Source organism: Zonotrichia leucophrys, chromosome 1 (assembly GCF_028769735.1).
Source record: "Zonotrichia leucophrys gambelii isolate GWCS_2022_RI chromosome 1, RI_Zleu_2.0, whole genome shotgun sequence".
NCBI classification, from domain to species: domain Eukaryota; kingdom Metazoa; phylum Chordata; class Aves; order Passeriformes; family Passerellidae; genus Zonotrichia; species Zonotrichia leucophrys.
This window is the reverse complement of record NC_088169.1, coordinates 26,771,414-26,789,816: the sequence shown is the minus strand read 5'-3', so window position 1 is coordinate 26,789,816 and position 18,403 is coordinate 26,771,414. Positions and strand designations below refer to the sequence as shown.

At 37.2% G+C, this 18,403-nt stretch overlaps 1 protein-coding gene across 3 annotated transcripts in view; it reads right to left on the bottom strand.

Annotated features, from left to right (window-relative positions):
• Positions 1–18,403, bottom strand: part of CUL4A (cullin 4A) — a 35,152-nt gene that overhangs the window by 1,592 nt on the left and 15,157 nt on the right. For 2 of the 3 annotated variants that reach the window (XM_064709502.1, XM_064709493.1), the window contains exons 9-19: positions 17,261–17,328; positions 14,021–14,139; positions 11,361–11,553; positions 9,883–9,987; positions 8,079–8,189; positions 7,612–7,697; positions 6,540–6,647; positions 5,252–5,365; positions 4,243–4,348; positions 1,076–1,248; positions 89–241 (exon numbers count right to left, since the gene is read on the bottom strand). In XM_064709502.1, the coding sequence (XP_064565572.1) occupies positions 89–241; positions 1,076–1,248; positions 4,243–4,348; positions 5,252–5,365; positions 6,540–6,647; positions 7,612–7,697; positions 8,079–8,189; positions 9,883–9,987; positions 11,361–11,553; positions 14,021–14,139; positions 17,261–17,328 (1,336 nt within the window). Of the gene's footprint in view, positions 1–88; positions 242–1,075; positions 1,249–4,242; positions 4,349–5,251; positions 5,366–6,539; positions 6,648–7,611; positions 7,698–8,078; positions 8,190–9,882; positions 9,988–11,360; positions 11,554–14,020; positions 14,140–17,260; positions 17,329–18,403 lie in introns of those variants that run through there. The other variant, XR_010439663.1, reaches the window with a different exon arrangement.

The window sequence follows — 18,403 nt, the reverse complement described above, 5'->3', positions numbered from 1 at the left end:
TTGCTCTTATAGACAAGCTAAATAGAAACATATATTACATATATTTAGATAAGTCTAGGATGGTTTGAGAAACAAAAACATGAGTTACCTTGACAGGAAATTTCAGCTGATTATACAATTCAGAAACAAGAAGATTATGACCAAGAGTCTTCCTCATCTTCATTATTCGTACAATAGCAGCATCAATCTGATACTGCCTGTCCTGAAATACTCTTTCAGTTGTGCTGACCTGTTCCTCAACCTAAAGAACAACACAACACCACAAATCATATCACCCTCTGTTGCTACTTTTTATTAATTCTATCTCTATGGTTAACCTTCACAATAAAATGAAGCTCATGCATTCTTATTTATCTTTGAGACAGATGCATGCATTGCTGCATTCCAAGAGCTAAGTGATTTCTGAAGTGTACTGCTAAAGGAAGTACAAGAGAAAATTCAGGATAATGTAAAGGAAAAAAATGTGTCTTATTTGATAAATAAAAGTAAATCTTAGAAACTCCCTTAAGATTTTTGAGAGAACCCATAACACTTTGACAGTTCAAACACAGCAGTGTTTTGTGTCAAACTCCAGTTTGACTATCAGGGAATTTAATATGCAAAGGCAAAAAAGAAACAAGTCACTGTTAATTTGGATATGTCACCTTGTGTAAAAAATGGGAATTCAGATACAACAAAAAAGGTTTGTTTTCACTGCAGAATCAGGGACAACCCTAACTTTTATAGCTTTCTTACCTGCTAAATATAGAAATGACATGGTGACATTTGATTCATGAGTTCAGCAATACCACAGAAACTACTAAGATGGACTGAAACCTCTACGAGATCCTTTTAGTTTAATACATAGCCATTTAAATTTGCCAGTACAGGAAGCAATCTAAGTTGTTTTCAATTTCAGTGATTTTAAAGTCTTTGTTGCCTCTCTGAGTCATCCTGACTAGTCTAAAAATTAATTATAATTTGAATTTAAATATTCATTTCTTTATATGCAAAAAATACAAGAGATTACATCTTTCCATATGGGATATGTAGATAAACAGATAACACAAACTGAATGAATGCAAAATGTACGTACTGTTTCTTTCATTTGAATCTGGTTGATCTTTATTCTAAACAACTTATGTTTGAAATCACCATTAAAGATGAATTTATCTCCATCTTCTACATCCTTGCCCTTTGGATTTTTAATCAATACTCTTGCTTTTCCACAAGCTAAAGACTGCAAGGTTCTTCTTAATTCACTGTCCTCTGTGAAGAGTTCAAATATGGGAGAAAGCAGAACAAAACATTAACATCAAGAGTTTTATGGGATTAATCTAGAAATAAATTGAAAAGCCAGTGGTTTTATGTTAATACTTTCTTCTAAGTTCCAATTAAGAAGTAGCTCACAGCCTTCAAATCTGGTCTCATCTTTCACAGGCTAAATGCTGAGAGCATGCACAGAATTATATACATCAGAAAGACAGATTTATGCTCATCTCAGTGAATTTTCCTTCCAAAATAGTCTCAGAAAAGATTTCACATTAACACAAACTTAGTTTTATTGCTTTAGTTATGTGTGGTAGTAACAGGACTTTGGAAAAGAAAAAGTCAGTGTATGACAAGAAACTCAAAGCCACCTATTTCAAGATTTGATCAGATTTGATATATAATCAAATAAATATTTATTTGATATATAATCAAATAAAAACACAGAAGTCTAAATTGACAGGATGAAGTTTTGTGGGAGGGTATAGCTGACAGCTATTATAGTCAAAATTCCCCCAAAATGGGAAAGTAGTAGACACAAGTGTGTGAGAAAATTTTATCTAGTAATATTTAAGGCTAAAAGCATTTAGACAACATAAAATGAAGTCTTAAACATTCTAATTATGTTGCAAAGTCTTGTATCAGATTGTGCATTGAAACAGCCTCTGAAGTCTCTAGAATACTTTAGTCACAGTATAAAATTATCACTGAATGTGCTGGATCTCCTCAAAGGTTTTGCAATCTAGTGCTGAGGTACAGCTGAGTAAAAGATTAACACTATTGCTATTTTTAAAATACTTGAGCTTTTACACAGAGCAACCTTTTCCTTCTTTTAAACTTCTAACTGGTCTGTGATTTCTTAAAAAAACCCTTTAAACAATGTGGGCTAAACTGGCATTTATGACATTTGGGACATTTTGTGTTTCAGCCTCAGTAAATGCAGATTGTTGAGCTGTGTTTTTGCCTGAACACAAGGCTGCTGTTAAAACACTCTGGAGCTTGCAAGTGAAGTCACAGGTTACAGTATGCCAAAGGGAAAGGAATTTACAACTAGAAGTAAAAACTACAGCTCCTAGAGGCTCCCTTGACAGGCAAGTATAAACATGGAATATATTTGAATAACACATCTTGAAGAAGCAGAATCAGAGAGAAGGTGACCATTCTTCCTTTGAGTAACAGTTTATGCATTTTCTCACTGTCCTAATGCACCAGGGACAATCTCATTAAAGAGGCTGATGATTATTTATTGTAACAGTATTGGAAAACACAGGTTCCAACCATGGCCAGTTAATCCCTACAGGAACAATGGAGAGGAACTTGTAAATTCCAAGACTGTGTAGTGACATGACAAGGGGGGAACAGCTTCAAACTGAAATAGAACAGATTAGGTATTGGAAAGAAATTCTTTATTGTCAGAGTTGCAAGACACTGGAACAGGTTGTCCAGAGAAGTTCTGGATGCTCCTTCCCTGGAAGTGTTCAAGACCAGGCTGGATGGAGCTCTGAGTAACCTGGCTTAATGGAAAGTGTCCCTGCCCAGGGCAGGGGGCTGGAACTAGATTATCTTTAAGATCCCTTCCAAAGCAGCCATTCTGTGATTCTATGCTATTCATCCTGGCTTCACAGGAGCCCCATGGACCATGAGCTGTCCTTACCACCTGAATTTTTATACTACCACTTCTCCAAAGGGGAGAGAAATACAGACATGGAGCTCCGTGCAATGATAGCTCTCAACTATCAATTCCATCTACCTGCCTTAAAAACAGTCTACTGAATTCCTTATTTTGTGCTATAATGGAATGGATTTCCATGCAGCAGATTTTATCTGTTGCTGCCAGGCAGCCAGAATACCAGCTCCAAGGGACAGCAATCCAAGATGAGAAAGCAGGACCTGGATCAGGCTTGCATGAACCTGTGTTTGTTCTGTAAACATGGTACTCCAACCTAATGAGCCTCTCCAGACTATCCTGATGATTATCATCACTGGCATGGATTTTCTTCAGCTCCCTTACTGTTAAGGGAAAGGATGACTAAGTGACTTGAAGCACTGATACTGAGACAATGGAGCACCCAGGCTGTACTTCCTTCTGCAATGCATCATTCTGAACCAAAAGGATTCTTGGTATCCCCATTTTACAGTCTTTCAGTAAATATATTACAATATTTTAGTACTTGTAAGGACTCAAATACTCTTTTAGGTACTGCTGTATATTAGGTTGATCTTAAGTTTCAACATGTGAAGGACTACAGGGTATAAGTTGCTGATTGATGCAAAACTTGTAGAGAGTAATGATGACCGTGTTTTGGCTAGAACTATTTCAAGAGAGTGTAAGAATTCAGGGAAAAAAGCCCACCCAGGAACATAAAAACACAAGACAGACACTGCAGATAGTTAAAGAGAAAACTGTACTCTTCCTCAGCTTTCTTTGTCCTCCAGGTTCAAATGCAGACGCAGAGAGCTACAAAATACACCCCAGCACACAGTGCTGCTCGGAATACATCAGACCTGCTGTGAAGGGGCACCCCAGTGACAGGAATGGGCAACAGGCAGGTGAGCTCTCAGAACAGTTCAACTGAAAATACCCTCTTAAATCACCCCCATCTGAGAGCATTCTACAATAGATCATTTTCAAAACATAGTATGTGAAACTGAACAGGAGCAAAACCAATCTGTACACACAACAGTCTTGATCACCACTTAGATTTTAAGAATTGCAGTCAAACATTTTGTAAATCTAATAGGTTGTTAGAAGTACCACATGCCACACAGCTCTTACTAATAATTTTGTGAAGGGTCAGTTTTACACACCAAGAAAATTCACTAAGAAACACCTGCAGTGTGTTCTCCTCATCTCTTCTGGTGTGTGTATGCTTTTGACACATGAAGTTTGTCCTAATGATCGTGACAAATTTCTTAATATTAGGCCTTCACGTACCAAATCATAATTGCCAATCACTTGATGAATAAATTTAAAAATAAGAGTGTTCTTCCTACCTACACCAGTAGCCATTTTAATTTCTTCAAAACTGAATTCATCTCCTTCATTAAACATAAGCAATACTAATGTCTGAAAGAGCGATACTTGAAACTCCTTCTTGCCCTAAAAGAGAAACAACACATAATTGCAATATTCAGAGAGAATTTTCTATTGTATCCCCTACAATTGACAGTTACAGAGAGTATACATTAATGTTTTTATTTCTACAAGAATGGATATGCATTTTAGAGTGCCTGGCACACAGAACAATTTGCCTGAATGTAGTATTGAGGAAACAGGATATTTATAAAATCTCCATTTTTTGCTCCTCTAACAGTGACAATACAATACACAGCAGAAGCTCATTAGAATGGCCTGGTATTTATTTCACATGATTCACTTCATTTTAATTACACTATATGACATTTTGGTGTTGCCATTATCAAGAGTGAATTTGTCTGTAATTAACTCAAGTTAATATTCACAAGTAGGCAGAAGAATTCAAGGGTTTTTCTATCTTTGCTGTGGCTCAGTGGAGCTGCACTATTACAAGGCAAGAGACTGCATGAGACAAAACACCACATGAACAAACAGTGCAGCTATTTAACAGTTAAATATTCAACGAGCATTTAAATTTTAACCACAGCCATCACATGACTGACACCCTTCAGTCTCTTTGTGTCAAGCACACCAAAAGCATCACCAGGATTTCTACAATCAAAACAACCCCAAATTACAGAATAAAAAATGCCACGTTTTTTTCTTGTTTTAATTTTTTGCTTTATTACAACTTAATTTACTGGAATGAGCAACAATTCCTATCAAATATCGTTGTCTTGTTAGCTAGGTGGTATTTCAGTTTAATAAAAAAAAGCCTACTTTCTGTACAAAATAACAGTACTGAATTGTGATTGTTCCTCCACAAAAATATTACTACCTTTATAAAAAATGCAACACAGGATTAGATTCCAAATAATTGACTTAAATTTTAACCTAACAGGCAAAGCATTATGTAAGCAAACTTACTTCCTTAAATTCTGCCTTTAGGACAGCATGTCCTAAAGTGGTCTGCCACTGAAGTTTTCGACCACTGTGTTTTCCCAGGTAAAAAGTTTTAAATACCTCTTGAAGCTTTATCATCTGATAAGAAAAGAGAAGAAATGCTAGCATTATATCTTGCAGTGATACCAAATGATTTCACACATGTAATTTCTTTATTCTCTTCAACCATGTTTCATAATAGGTTCTTTTGTGGGAAAAACTTAAAACCCAAAGAGTAAAATTTTGCTCTCAAGTAGTCTGGTACTACTATGCATATAAGAAAGCCTCCATTCGAAAATAACTGCATTTTCCTTGGGTTTTTAATTTGCTTGTTTTGAATAACAGTAAAATAAATTCCCTGTAAAGGGTTTTAAACCTCAAAAGAGATACTGGTTTGGTCCCTGACTTTGAATCTGACCTAGAAGTCATGGGACAAAAAGCATCCATCTCACACCTTTTCACTGGCTAGTACCATCTGCTCCTAAATTCTTCCTGTAGTTTGTGGATGCAATGGAACTCAGTCCAATGCCACTACTTTACACCCTCTTACTTCCAACTAAGGGGGTTCTACCCCTCCTTTTTCATCATGTGTTTCTCAGGTTGGACCCTTCAGATGTAGTCTGCCACAGAGGAAAAGACACCTCAGGAACAAGAGTACCAAAGCTTCCATACCTTCCAAATTGAGTGGGAGCCCCATTACCACGTCTGGCCTCTGAAGTGTTTTCCATACCTCTGATCAAACAAGGTATTGTAGGAAACAGGGACTCCAAATACACATTTCAACCTAAATCCCTACTGGAAGGAGCTTTGCCAGAATCTCTCAACTTGGAAACAATCATTTTTCAAGCCAATACTATTTAAATGCAGGGGATAGTTTTGTATGACACATTGCAGGGAACAGATGAAGGATTTTTGAAAAAAGGAACTTGCAAAAACAACTATTGACTAGTTCAAAGTGCCTAACCAGTGTAGTTAAAGATTGACTAAATTAAGGTGAACTGACCAATTTCAAACTTAAGTAACTGACTGCAATGCTAAGTAAGGCAATGATATTATTATGCAGGTAAAAAAAAACCCACACTGAGTGAAATAATCATCTCAAAAGAGTGGACTTTATCCACTATGTTCTATTTTTTGCAATTCTGGAATCCTTACAATTACATAAACACCTTAGATATCTAGCAGAAAAACTTTAAATGAAGGGCATTAATGCACCCTGTGATAATGATTTAATTTGTTAAAGCGTATTTAGAAGAAGAATGCAGACACCAACCTCTGAATTTAAGTGGACTTCCATAGGTGTGTAAGTTGGCCAATATCCCATAGTTAATATATTTACTGTCAGGTCTATATTTCCTGGGTCACTCTGGTTCTGCATATACTGAAATAGAAGAGACAAAAATTATTCACTATGCTATCTGGATACTAAATTAGAAAATGTATACACTGAAGTTAGAAATTTAGGATTAGTGTAACAACTAAAAATTCTTACAGGCCACAACCTTGGTTAGACATGCTCTACCAGGATTTTCAGTAACTATCTAATGACCACTTCCCCAACTTCAAAACACAGCAAGTGGTTGGGAGTACAAAGAAAAGATCAACATGCCTTGAAACATTCTAGACCTCTGTCCATACAGGGTACTAAGGTCAAAGAAGCTTTAATCACATACAGATAAAGCCAAAGAAAAGAAACCATGGCAAGGACTGTAAGATCAAAAAGATCCCCTTGGACTCCTCCATCTGTTAGACAAAACTTTTTTATGTAATTGAAGTAGAGCATCAGTCAGGCCAGACTGCACAATCTGGGACAGAAGAGTGACTACAGTATTTTATTACAGGTGTTGTCCTGGGTCAGGTCTCTAACCCAGCATCCTGCCTTCAGTAAGGCCCCAAAACAAGTACCCAGAGAGAAATGCAACAACAGGATGAGCATGTACAGTAATTCCTGCAAGCCTTCATCAGTCACCAACAAGCTGGAAACTCTGGGGCTGAGACAGGCACAGCTTCTGTGCACTTAGCAACCTTCAGGGAGTTTCTCTGGTGTGGGCTGTTCAAACAAATTCATCAGAGCAGCACCAGTTTACCAGAAGGAAGGGATGCAGACTTACAAGGATGTCAGCCAAATTACTATGTGGTATTTAGACTAATTTACTTTAAAAGGAATCAAATAAAACTGTAATATTGGATACAATAAATAAATTCTGTTGTATAAACAGAAAGGCAAGTAGACACTATTACTAGGACCTGCTCAAAAGCAGTTTTAATTTTAGCTTATTCCAAGGGATAGCACCATTAAATGTCTCCTCATGACTGAAAAATTTAGCATACAAAAGTCAATGTACCTGCTTGAACTGTACCATGACATCTTTTGACAGTTCCATGTCCTTGAACATGCCCTCCAGTTTGCTGGTAAAAGCAGCACCACATTCTGTCACACACAAAAACAACCAAAGATCCCACAATTACAAAGAAGCACAGAAGTTAAGTGATAAACATTTAACCTGAGACAGCTGAGCCACATTTACCAGGTTACAGAGCACCCACAAAAAGGTACCTTGTCAGGATTTTGCTCCTCTGTAGGTACATCAAATAAACCAGTCTCATACCTAAGAAGTCAGCCTTATAGATGCTGCTGAGCATAATGAAAGGTCTGATATATATACACATATTTTACATCCTTCCTTAATATTTAAGAGCTGAACAGCTATTACTTAAAATTTGGCTTGTCACTTAAAAGCATGAGAAAACAGGGATTCCAAATTTGCATGCCAAAAAGTAATACAAATTTAACACATCTGAAGACACCTACCATGTTTAAGCTTTGACAACATGGACTTCTCAGCATCTACTGAAGCACTTTTTCCAACCAGCAGTCTTTTGGCTAAGTCTTTCTTATAAAATGCCTCAAACACATCTTTCCCTGTAAAGAAATAGAATGTATTATTTAATTTTATTTTTTTGTTTCAATCTGCATCACTGCCCTTCAGGTTTGTGACACAAGCCTTTCTCATGAAAAGCTGATTAGCAGAATATTCATCATGTAGCATTGAAGAAAAACATGTAGAAAATTTGTTTCTTATATTTTAATAACTTTTAACATATTTTACAAAATGTTTACTTATTTCTTTTTATTCTGCCCCAGGAACTTGAACTGCCTTATATTTCCCACTGGATCAGCTACAAAACAAATGAAATTACTCTGGGGTCCAGAAGAACATTTTCCCTCCACTGGTCTGATTTATTAAGAAAAAAAAAGGAGGGGAGGGAGGTTTTCTATATATTAAGGAATATATTTTAAAAGCCTAAGGGAAAGAAAATTTAACAGAAGTCTTCTCACATGGTTTGCCAATAGCCTTTTGAAATGAAAGGGTCATGTAGGATACCCACAAACTTTCACACCTTAAACCCAAATCTCTCCCATATGACAGTGCAAGGTGTTTCCCTTTTAAGAGGAACAATTTTGCTGTAACCCAAGGCACTACTTGTGCTGCCTACAGCAGCCCCCTCGTAATTCCTTGTGAACAGCTTCCAATTTGGGCATCTTATAATAGTCTTTGTCCTTCCCCAGCCTGTCCTGATGAAATTTTATGAACCAGCTGCATCAAGATATTATCAAAAATGCCAATACCCAGAAACTACCTACTAATTATCATCTGTTCTTGAAAGAGCTCTTATGTACCAGACAGCTCAAAATAAAATCCATGCTTTTAGCTCAGTAATACAAAAACTGAATTGGTGAAAGTTTCAGATTAACAAAAATTATTCTCTTGGGCTGACAAGCTGCCAGTGCAACTGTTTTCATTCACCATCTCCATCTGACAAAAATTATGCAATTGTGATTAAATTATGCAAATGATACTACTTTATGACTCAACTGCTTTCCCATCATATTGTACTTGTTTGGGATTTTTATGAGGAGAGAACCCCACAGATCTCAGACAAACTAATACAGAATTAGGTAAATCTTGCTATTCCACCCCAGCCCAGGACACACATTCCACCTCCCTCAGAGCAGTGACAATGCATCTATATTGGATTAGACCACTGTTTTTTCTGATAGCCAATCTAGGAAAAAAAAAATCCTAACACATTCAAGGTTTTTGCTAAGACAGGGGGGATTTGCTAATTCATGGGGGAAATGCATTTCAAAGGCAGTGTAACTCAGCAATAACACTTTCCTGTCATTTTGAGCCCTCCTCTGTGTTCCTTCTCAGCTATCATGAGAAAAGAGAAGTCAAGGAAAGCAGCTGAGCTTTCATTCTTTGTACCTACAACATACATAAGTGGACAGCAAAGTCTGTACTGTCATTAGAGGAGAAGTTGTGGTTACAGCCATGGTTAATTTATGTTAAAAAACTTCCAGCAACACCTCCAACTCTTAGGTCTCCACTCACAAGACTCTGAAAGGTCTGTAACTCGCCAATCTCCACAGAACTATTTGTCTTCCCCTGTATATTTATTGTGCTCCTTCAAGAGTAAGGCAACCTGAATTAAAGACAGAGTTGAGCAGAAAATCATGCTGAAAAGGATCTCTTGCATTCAGAGGAAAGCAGCCCTGCTAATAGCAAAGGGAACAGTTTTAATTGCATCAACAGTGAACTGCTATTGCTTACCATGAATGAATCTAAATATGATCATTATTTTGTCAAGGATTCTTTCCAGCTCTTCATCAGTTGCTTCTTTATTACCAGCTCTTAACTTGGAATCCACATATTTTGCTATAAATAAATGAAATTATATAACAGCTTAAAAAATAGATCTAAAATAACCAACTTAAGCATCTCCTGCTTGAAATATTACTATATGTTAAGTACTAATATATGTTAAAACATTGGATAAGCACTACATTTTCTATTTTCCCATCCCTGTGTTCAGTGGAATGACAGAGCCCCACTGTATTACTGGAATATTACTGGAGCCCTACTATATATAATGGAAAGGTACTACAAAAAGGAATAGTCCAAGGCAAAAAATTAATACAGTATAATAATTAAAATTAATACATTAAAATTTCCCAGATTTTGTGTCATACAAGCACATTACTTGTTGAAAGACAATGTTTTGGAAGCGTACAATGTATATGAATGTATTTTATGAGAAACAGAAACAAACAACATAAAGAGGACTATATTTTTATACATCTTTACCATGTCCCACATGCTCCCTGGTAGGAGCATATTAAAATTTTAACAGAAGCAATGCTTTCCAGTTAGTAGTTTCAGAATGCCAGAAATAAGGTTAAGCCTTGAATTTAGCTAAGTATTTATTAAGCCATGTTAGTATCCTTATACAACCTTCTGTGTAAGAAGAAAACCTTTGTGGGAGCTGGGACACCATGATCCACAAATGACAACAGCCCATATAATGGCTTTAACCTGTATTACAATGTTGTGCAATCTATCCTACATAAAGCTGATTTTAGAATGAAGACAGCAAAATCAGCCAAATAAAGGCAAAACAAAGTACAGAGGAAAAACAACCAAGGAGCAGGATCCTCTCCTGGTGTAAAATGCCACAGCTCCAGTTTTTCAGCAGGCAAGGCTGTCAGCATAGCTTTTGCCCCATCAGGGATAAGCTAAAAAATGTTTTTAAAGTATTTATTATCTTTCCCCTTAATAAGCACAAGTTCTCCTGTCAAGGTAGTGGGGTTTTTTCCCTCTATTAAAACTCCTTGTGTCTGAAGGCTTTAAAGTTGTTAACCCAACTTCAGCCTTCAAAGCAGATGGATGGGCTGCACTTACTCCTTTCTGAGATATCCAGAGCACCCACAGAACTCCTCCACTACCACAGTTACAGTCAGTTCCCCCTTACTTGCCCCAGCTGCTCTCCCCTGGGGCAGTTCCTCCTGTGGCAGCCCCGTGCTGCAGCGAGCAGTTGTTAGCACCAGGCCCTGTGCAAGCAGCAGTGCAGGGACAGGAGGTGACACAAGCTGCAGCAGCCCCCTGGCAGCACACCCAGGCTCTCGGGGCTGTCCCCAAACCAGTCTCCTAAAGCAGAATGCGACTGCACCGCTATTGCACTAGCACACTCAGCAGCATTACCATGCTTTCTATAGATTTTTGAAATATTTTACAGAAAAATATTTGTGTACCTATCAATTCTGCAGGCTTATTTGGTCTCTTGTTGATAAATGTTTCAAAGGACTCCTTCATCAAGTTTATAAATTTTTCATTTTTCTGAAAGCACACTTCTATGATATGGTCCACTTTATCCTTAAAATCTAGTAGCTCTTGCACCATATCCTTGTCTTTTTCAGGATTAACCACTATTGTTGTCCCAAAGTTCTGTAAAACAAACACTTTTGATAGTAAAATACTTTAGAGTGCTACCTATCTCCCCCAACAGACACATTTACCCTTATAAAAAGTATCATAGGAAAATGAATTTATTTACAGAACTACTTATGACTTCAAGTTTTTAAAAAATGAGATGCATTGAAATTCAAAATAAAAACTAGACATTGATGGATTTCAAACATTAGTGCTTGATTTAAAGATTATTTACATTTACGACAAAAGTAAAAAAATACACAGTAGACATGACTATGATGTGCAAGTTCACAGTGAGATACAGAACTATGATTCCATGTAAAATAAATGAAATGGAAACTGCCTCAGAAATGTTAAGTATGAAGGAAAACTTTGCAATATTTTTATTAAACCCACTAGAGAGCTTAACTGATTAAACAGGTAGCAAAACTTTGAGGGCTGCAGCTGAGCCCTCAAAGATTTCTTTTTCATCAAGTGCTCTAAACCAAAATGATCCTAGCTGACTTGCAGGGAAACAAAACTTTCTCAGGCACAAGAAGCAGCCACAGACCTGACTTTCTCTTCCTGCTCCTACATTTATTATCTCAGAGACAGAACACCATTTGTCTAATGGATATCTAAAATATCCTGTAAAGGAGGATTTTCACCTACTGGACAATTAACATTTGCTTAGCAACACTGATCAGCGCCCTGGACGGAATGATCAGTTTTCCAAAGTGAGAAAGGGGGCACAGCAAAAGCAAAACAGTAATCAATGGGCATATTTTGGCCAACTGAAGTATGTTAGCCAAGAACAGTAGAAGAGATGGGGCAAGTTCCTCTCCAGCCTCAGAATTTCCATTGCATTATCTAATTAGCTACTGTCATCTTTCATGGAGATCTTGCTCAAGTACCATTTCAGAGTAAAGCTGAACACAAGGCTCCCAAGGTACTTGGAACCAACATGTGTGTCACAGAATCACAGAACAGTTTGGGCTGGAAGAGACCTCTGATGGCCAGCTAGTCCCTCAGATCTTCCACGTGTCACAATTTCCCCTACATTAACACAACATTTCAGCACCTCACAGTCTCTACCAGGTACATTCATAAATTGCAAGGCTTCCCCCCATTCTGAAACAGCAAATCTAGATGCAAAAAGCCAAATGGCACCTCTGAATTCACAAAGGGCTGACTGCAATGGAACACAGACCCTTACCACAGTAAACTGGCTCACAAGATAAAACAGTAGAAATTCTTGAAGCCTCTCTTCACTGTCACACAGAACATTTGGAAGGAGATTTACTGACACTTACAGAAAAGGTTTTCTAGGTTTTTGAGTAGGTACACAACCATATAAAGCTGTAAGAAGTCTGACTCTGTGAAACACAGGGTATGATAACCCAATTTAACAGCTGTTATGAGAGGAGAGATTCCTTTCCTTATTCCTTTTCCCATCTTGAACTCCTACTTCTTTCCTTGGACCAGCACATGGACTTTTCTGTGAGTCTCCTTAGCTCACTAAACCTGGGATTAAGCTGACCTTGCCCAGGTATTGTGATAAAACAATCACAATACTACAACAGATCACAGGAGAGCCTGTGTAGTGGCAGGCAGCACTAAGATTAAGTGATGAGCATGGTCTGGGAGAAAGAAGAAGAAAGAAGATCCTCCTCAGCCACAGCACCACCATTCAATAGGCAACATCCTAAGGAATAAACTCCTCCTCAGTCCTGGGACAGAGGGTAACCATGTTCCATTACCACGAGCTGCAGCACTGGTGGATCATGCTGAGCTCCAGACATAGGTATGCAGAAAATGCACCTCTGGAATTAACTGATATTGCGCACTTAATCCTGAGGGTTGATGAACACATGGGCAGTTCAGGGGAGAGCCCTGACATCAGGAATTATCAACTCCAGGGAGAAAAATTGCATGTGACACTTTCCTGCCTTCATCTTGCAAGAGCACTAGAGTGCAAGCTCTCTGGGCAGCATACTACATGGATATTATGGCTAACAAACAAACCCAAACCATCTAAATAGGACTGATGGATTATTTTCAACAGGAGCATTCCCTTCCCAACAGCTTTAAAATCCATTCACATTGTTGTAGGCTGGTTACAAGTAGCACTGCCTAAACTGCAGCAGAATAACAGGTTTTGCAGGTATGCAAACACTTGAGTGTATTTGCAGCAAAACAACACATAGTACAGTCCAGAACAGTCTAAACGTGCATGTGGTTCTATTTAAAGCAATGCAATCAAAAACATCCTGTGTAATGTTCAAACCTATAAAGAAAGCAGCTTCCAAGTAGAAATTTAAAACCAAAGTAGGTGTTGCTGTTTCTTATCATGTGATTGCTACTGAGGCAGAAGCATTAACACCCCTTCCCATTTTTTCTTAAAACAGAAATTTGGTGATACACCTATATATTATTCTTGACTTTGACAGAGGAAATTTGTAACAGCATAAATTTTTACATTAGTAATAGATCATTGACATACCTTGATGTATTCACTCCAATGTTGCAGAAGGATCTGCTGCCCACCTTTTACCCGGCTGAACAGCTGGTATGTCTGGGTCAAATCTGATATTCTGTTTTCATCAAGCAGGCTATCAAGTCCTAAAAAAAATTTAATCAGAAAAAAAGGAAATTTGAATACAGTTACATAAATACAATTAGAGAATTACAAATAGAGAATATCTCTATTAGAGAATATACCAGTATTTCAACTGAAATACTTTCCCAACAAGGTGGTGATCGTGAGCCTTTTGCAGAATGGTTATGAAGAGACCTTGACTTCAAGGGTATAGTTTCATCAAGAACCACTAGAGACAACAGGAAGCTAAATAAACTGCCCTAAATTAAAGTAATGATAAATACTTCACACAATTTTTTCCTGTGGAGCATGGTGAGCCAGGTTTTTAGATTAAGAATGTGCTGGGAACAATCTACACTCCTACCAATGGAATAACACAAGATTACAAATTCCTTTCAAGCAACTTTTGCTTTGTTGATTCACCCTACATGAGACTAAGCTTTGGGCTAACAAATGGAGAAGTGAAGTCCAAAGAATCTAACAAGCAAGTAACTTCATACACATTTTTCCATTTGAGAGTATGTATGTAGTTCCAGTGTAATCAGAAGTACTCTGGTGTCAGTTACAGAGGCTTTAGTAATACCAGAGCATAGCACCAAAGATTTATGACAGTTTTTTTAAAAAACAAAAAGCTTGATTTTACACAGGTTGACAATTCCCACCATCAGTGTAGCTGACACTGTACAACTGCCCTACTTCACCAAATATATTTAATTAACACTAATTTTTAAATTATATTAAAACTGATTTGCAAATCACTACCAAATTATTCCATGTTCTGCTATATTCTTCAGCTTAAAAATACTTTCACTGTATACTGCAACTTACATACATGTTCAGAAAGGCAAACAATGTTCAAGAACAATGCCAGGTAAACTTCTGTCTGCTGTTTAGAGATTTCCTAAATTTCTGAGATATCAGAAGAATAGACATACTTTAAATGTAAGACAACAGACTACACAGTCCCAAATACAGAGTTTTAGTGCTCTTTTTTCATTGAACATGGAATTAAAATCCTGGAAATCAAAGAATCACAGAAAGGCTTGGATTGGAAGATCTTGTTCCAATCCCCAGCTGTTGGCAGGTTCACCTTCCACCAGACCAGGTTGCTCCCATCTCCTTCCAACCTGGCATTGAACACTTCCAGGGATGGGGCATCCACAGCTTCTCTGGGCAACATATTCCAGTGACTCACCAGCCTCATAGTAGAGAAATTCTTCCTAACATCTCATCTTAGATCTCTCATCTTTTAGTTAAAACCATTCCCCCTTGACCTATCGCCATCTGCCCCCTTTCTTTTATAAGCCCTCTTTAAGCACTGGAAGGTCACTGTGAGGTCTCCTGGGAGCCTTCTCTTCTCCATGCTGAATAACCCCAGCTCTCTTAATTAAGAAAAGCCCATCCCATTACCTCCTATTCAGTTAAAGAACACTATCTGCTTTATTATAAGCTAGATAACAACATACAGCCTTCCCTCTTCCTTTAATATGAGCTGTGCAACTGAAAAAAATATTTAGTCACACATTTGACAAACAAAAAGGATATGCAGCAAAGTCCTCTGATAACAGGTTTCACAGAGCTTCCAGAAAGCACTGCTATAGCCTTGGGAAAATCTATTTACTCACAAAAAAAAGCCCCACCACTAGATCTGACCCCAAATATCTAGTCAACAGCAGTTATACTAATGTAAGGGAAAAAAGGTTTCTTATACAGACCCTGCATTTTTAAGGTTTTTACTCCTGCATCAAACTGACTGCTTCACATTCCTTGACTTAATGAAGAAAACCTACAAAAGGCAGCATCTTCTTCTACTTGAACAGAATACTAAGATGTCATAAGCAAATTAAAACATGTCCTAGATCAAAGGCAGAAAACTAAGCAAATGATGATAGAAGCTTGATTACTATTTTTTTCCAGTAGACACAGAATGCAAAACCTGATACAACAATCCTGGAGTCATGAAGCACAGTAACCAGAGAGCTCAAAAAATGTAAAAGTCTCTCCATATTTACATGGATGGCTCATACACATTGTACACCAAGAAAAAGTTCAGTTTAAAACAAGACCACATACTTCCTGTTGAAGCCACTTGATAAACAAGCATATCATTGGAAAAGTTACTTAATCATACTTGAATTAAAGAGCAAGAAAAATTAACACATATCAGCAAAATTTAATTATTTTTACCTTCTGTTTATAAGTTTAAGAATAGCTAAGATGAAGAGACCAAGCTTATTTCTATAAATGTATTGAAAACAATGAAACAAGCTATTCCCAGCATAGTTGAGATAAAACTGATCATAATTCATCTTTAAAAGGGACAAAAAAAGACATAGAAAGGGTATGTATAACATGAAAGTGTTAAACATGGATGTGAGGGAGTTTGAAGATACCAGACTACCAGGGACATCTGTTTTGCAACATAAAAGAAAACACAGATGTAAGGACAATTTGCTAGAAGATCTAAAACCTAAAATATGGCTACTGCAAGCGAAAGAAAAAACTTCAAGTATTCAAAGATCAGGGAATACTGAACAGACCCAGAAATTTAGCAAAAAAAGGAGATATTAAAATTTTAGAGGAACAAAGAAATGGCAATTTGAACACACTAATGTATGAATAAGGACCTCCTAGGAAGGCTGCAGTTCTTATCTCAAATTTCCAGACAAAAGGGACAGACAAAGGCATATGAAAGCTCATTGTCTCAAATGCTGCCAGTTCCAGTAACTCATGATTCTTAAACTACACAATCACGAGAATATGTGAAATTATTGCACTTGAGATGTGTGATTATCACATAAAAGAAGCTACAACAGTAACTGCAGCTCTCATTTAGAAGTTTATATAATTCTAGGAAAGAAGCAGTTCCAAGGTTTAATTCCTAAGCCCACTGCTGCAAGTTAAAGGAGATTTAGAGGCTTAGCAGCCTTTAAAAATATGGAATTAGATTTTAGACGTTTCTTTCCAAATACACCATTTACTCCTCACAGTGAGGGTAACAATCACAGGATTGGTCTTCTGTGTCTGTGGAAGTTTTTCCCATGACTAATATACCTCCTGAAGTAAAAGCCATGGAATTTATAGCTATTGCAGAGTGTGAGATTCCATTGCTAATCAAAGATTACAATTATTTAAAAAAAATACCTTTTTGCAAAATAGCTGATAAGTGTTCTCCTAGAAGCTGCTTCTCCACACAAGCAATCAGTGGTTTCCTGAATTATACAAGAAAAAATATTAGAAGCATTACACTATAAAGAGTTGCCTTCTGTCACAGTGTAGTTGTGCATAACTTACATTATAATGCAAAAAACCCCAACAATTTTATACTTACAGGTTACAAATTAAGACAAAACCATCACATGATATGACAATAAATTGTGTATGTAATTTAAAAATAAAAAATTGATAAAATTATATTTCTTACACAGCAGAAGTGAGAAGCTTACATTGCAAAAGTCAATAAAAAAATCTAACTGGAAAAAAAGTCATTGAGTTCTGGAAACAAACAAGCAAACAACCCAAAAACCTGCAAAGGTTTGAACTTCAAACCAAAACAATACATTCTACTTATGTTAAAAATACAGCTAATTGTAAAATTTTCAGCTAATTGTGTTATGTATGCACACAAGCATAAATTGAGCAAGAGGCACAAGACACAAGTTTGCAAAAACTTTTAAATTTCTCCTTGAATATGCCCAACTTTTTACCTTTATACACGCATTTTAGACAGGAGTGAAAAATAATGGGAACTTTTCCCTTATATCTTTCATCACCTAAAAGATAAAATAAATGTCTGAAGTGCAAAGGCACTTCATTAATTAATTCCCATGTTTAAACTTCTACGCTGCTTACAATGGAACAACCTAAGACCAACTATTTCTTTATGGATTAAGTATTACAAAACTGGTGCTCAGAACCTTAATTGGGATTTCCTGGAAGAGGGGTGCTCAGCTTGGACTGATGGCAGCCGTTCCTGTAGGAGGATACACTTTTGCTCAAAGGGTACCTTTGCTAACACACCCTCTTTCCTGAAACAGCCCTCAGTGACATGCCTGACCTTCCACACAACACACCAGTTCAGGTCCTTCATTTGGAAAGGGTCAGAGAAGGAAGTAGGGATGACCAAAACATGCAGCAGCAGCTACAAGAGAGACAACTGCAATGTCTAGACTTAGGGATACCATTAACAGGCAGGAAAGGGCTGAAGGGAACTGACAGATCACTTTTATTTTCAACGAATGAACTGGGGTCATCAGCAATGCTACTGGGCACCAGACATAAAAGGAG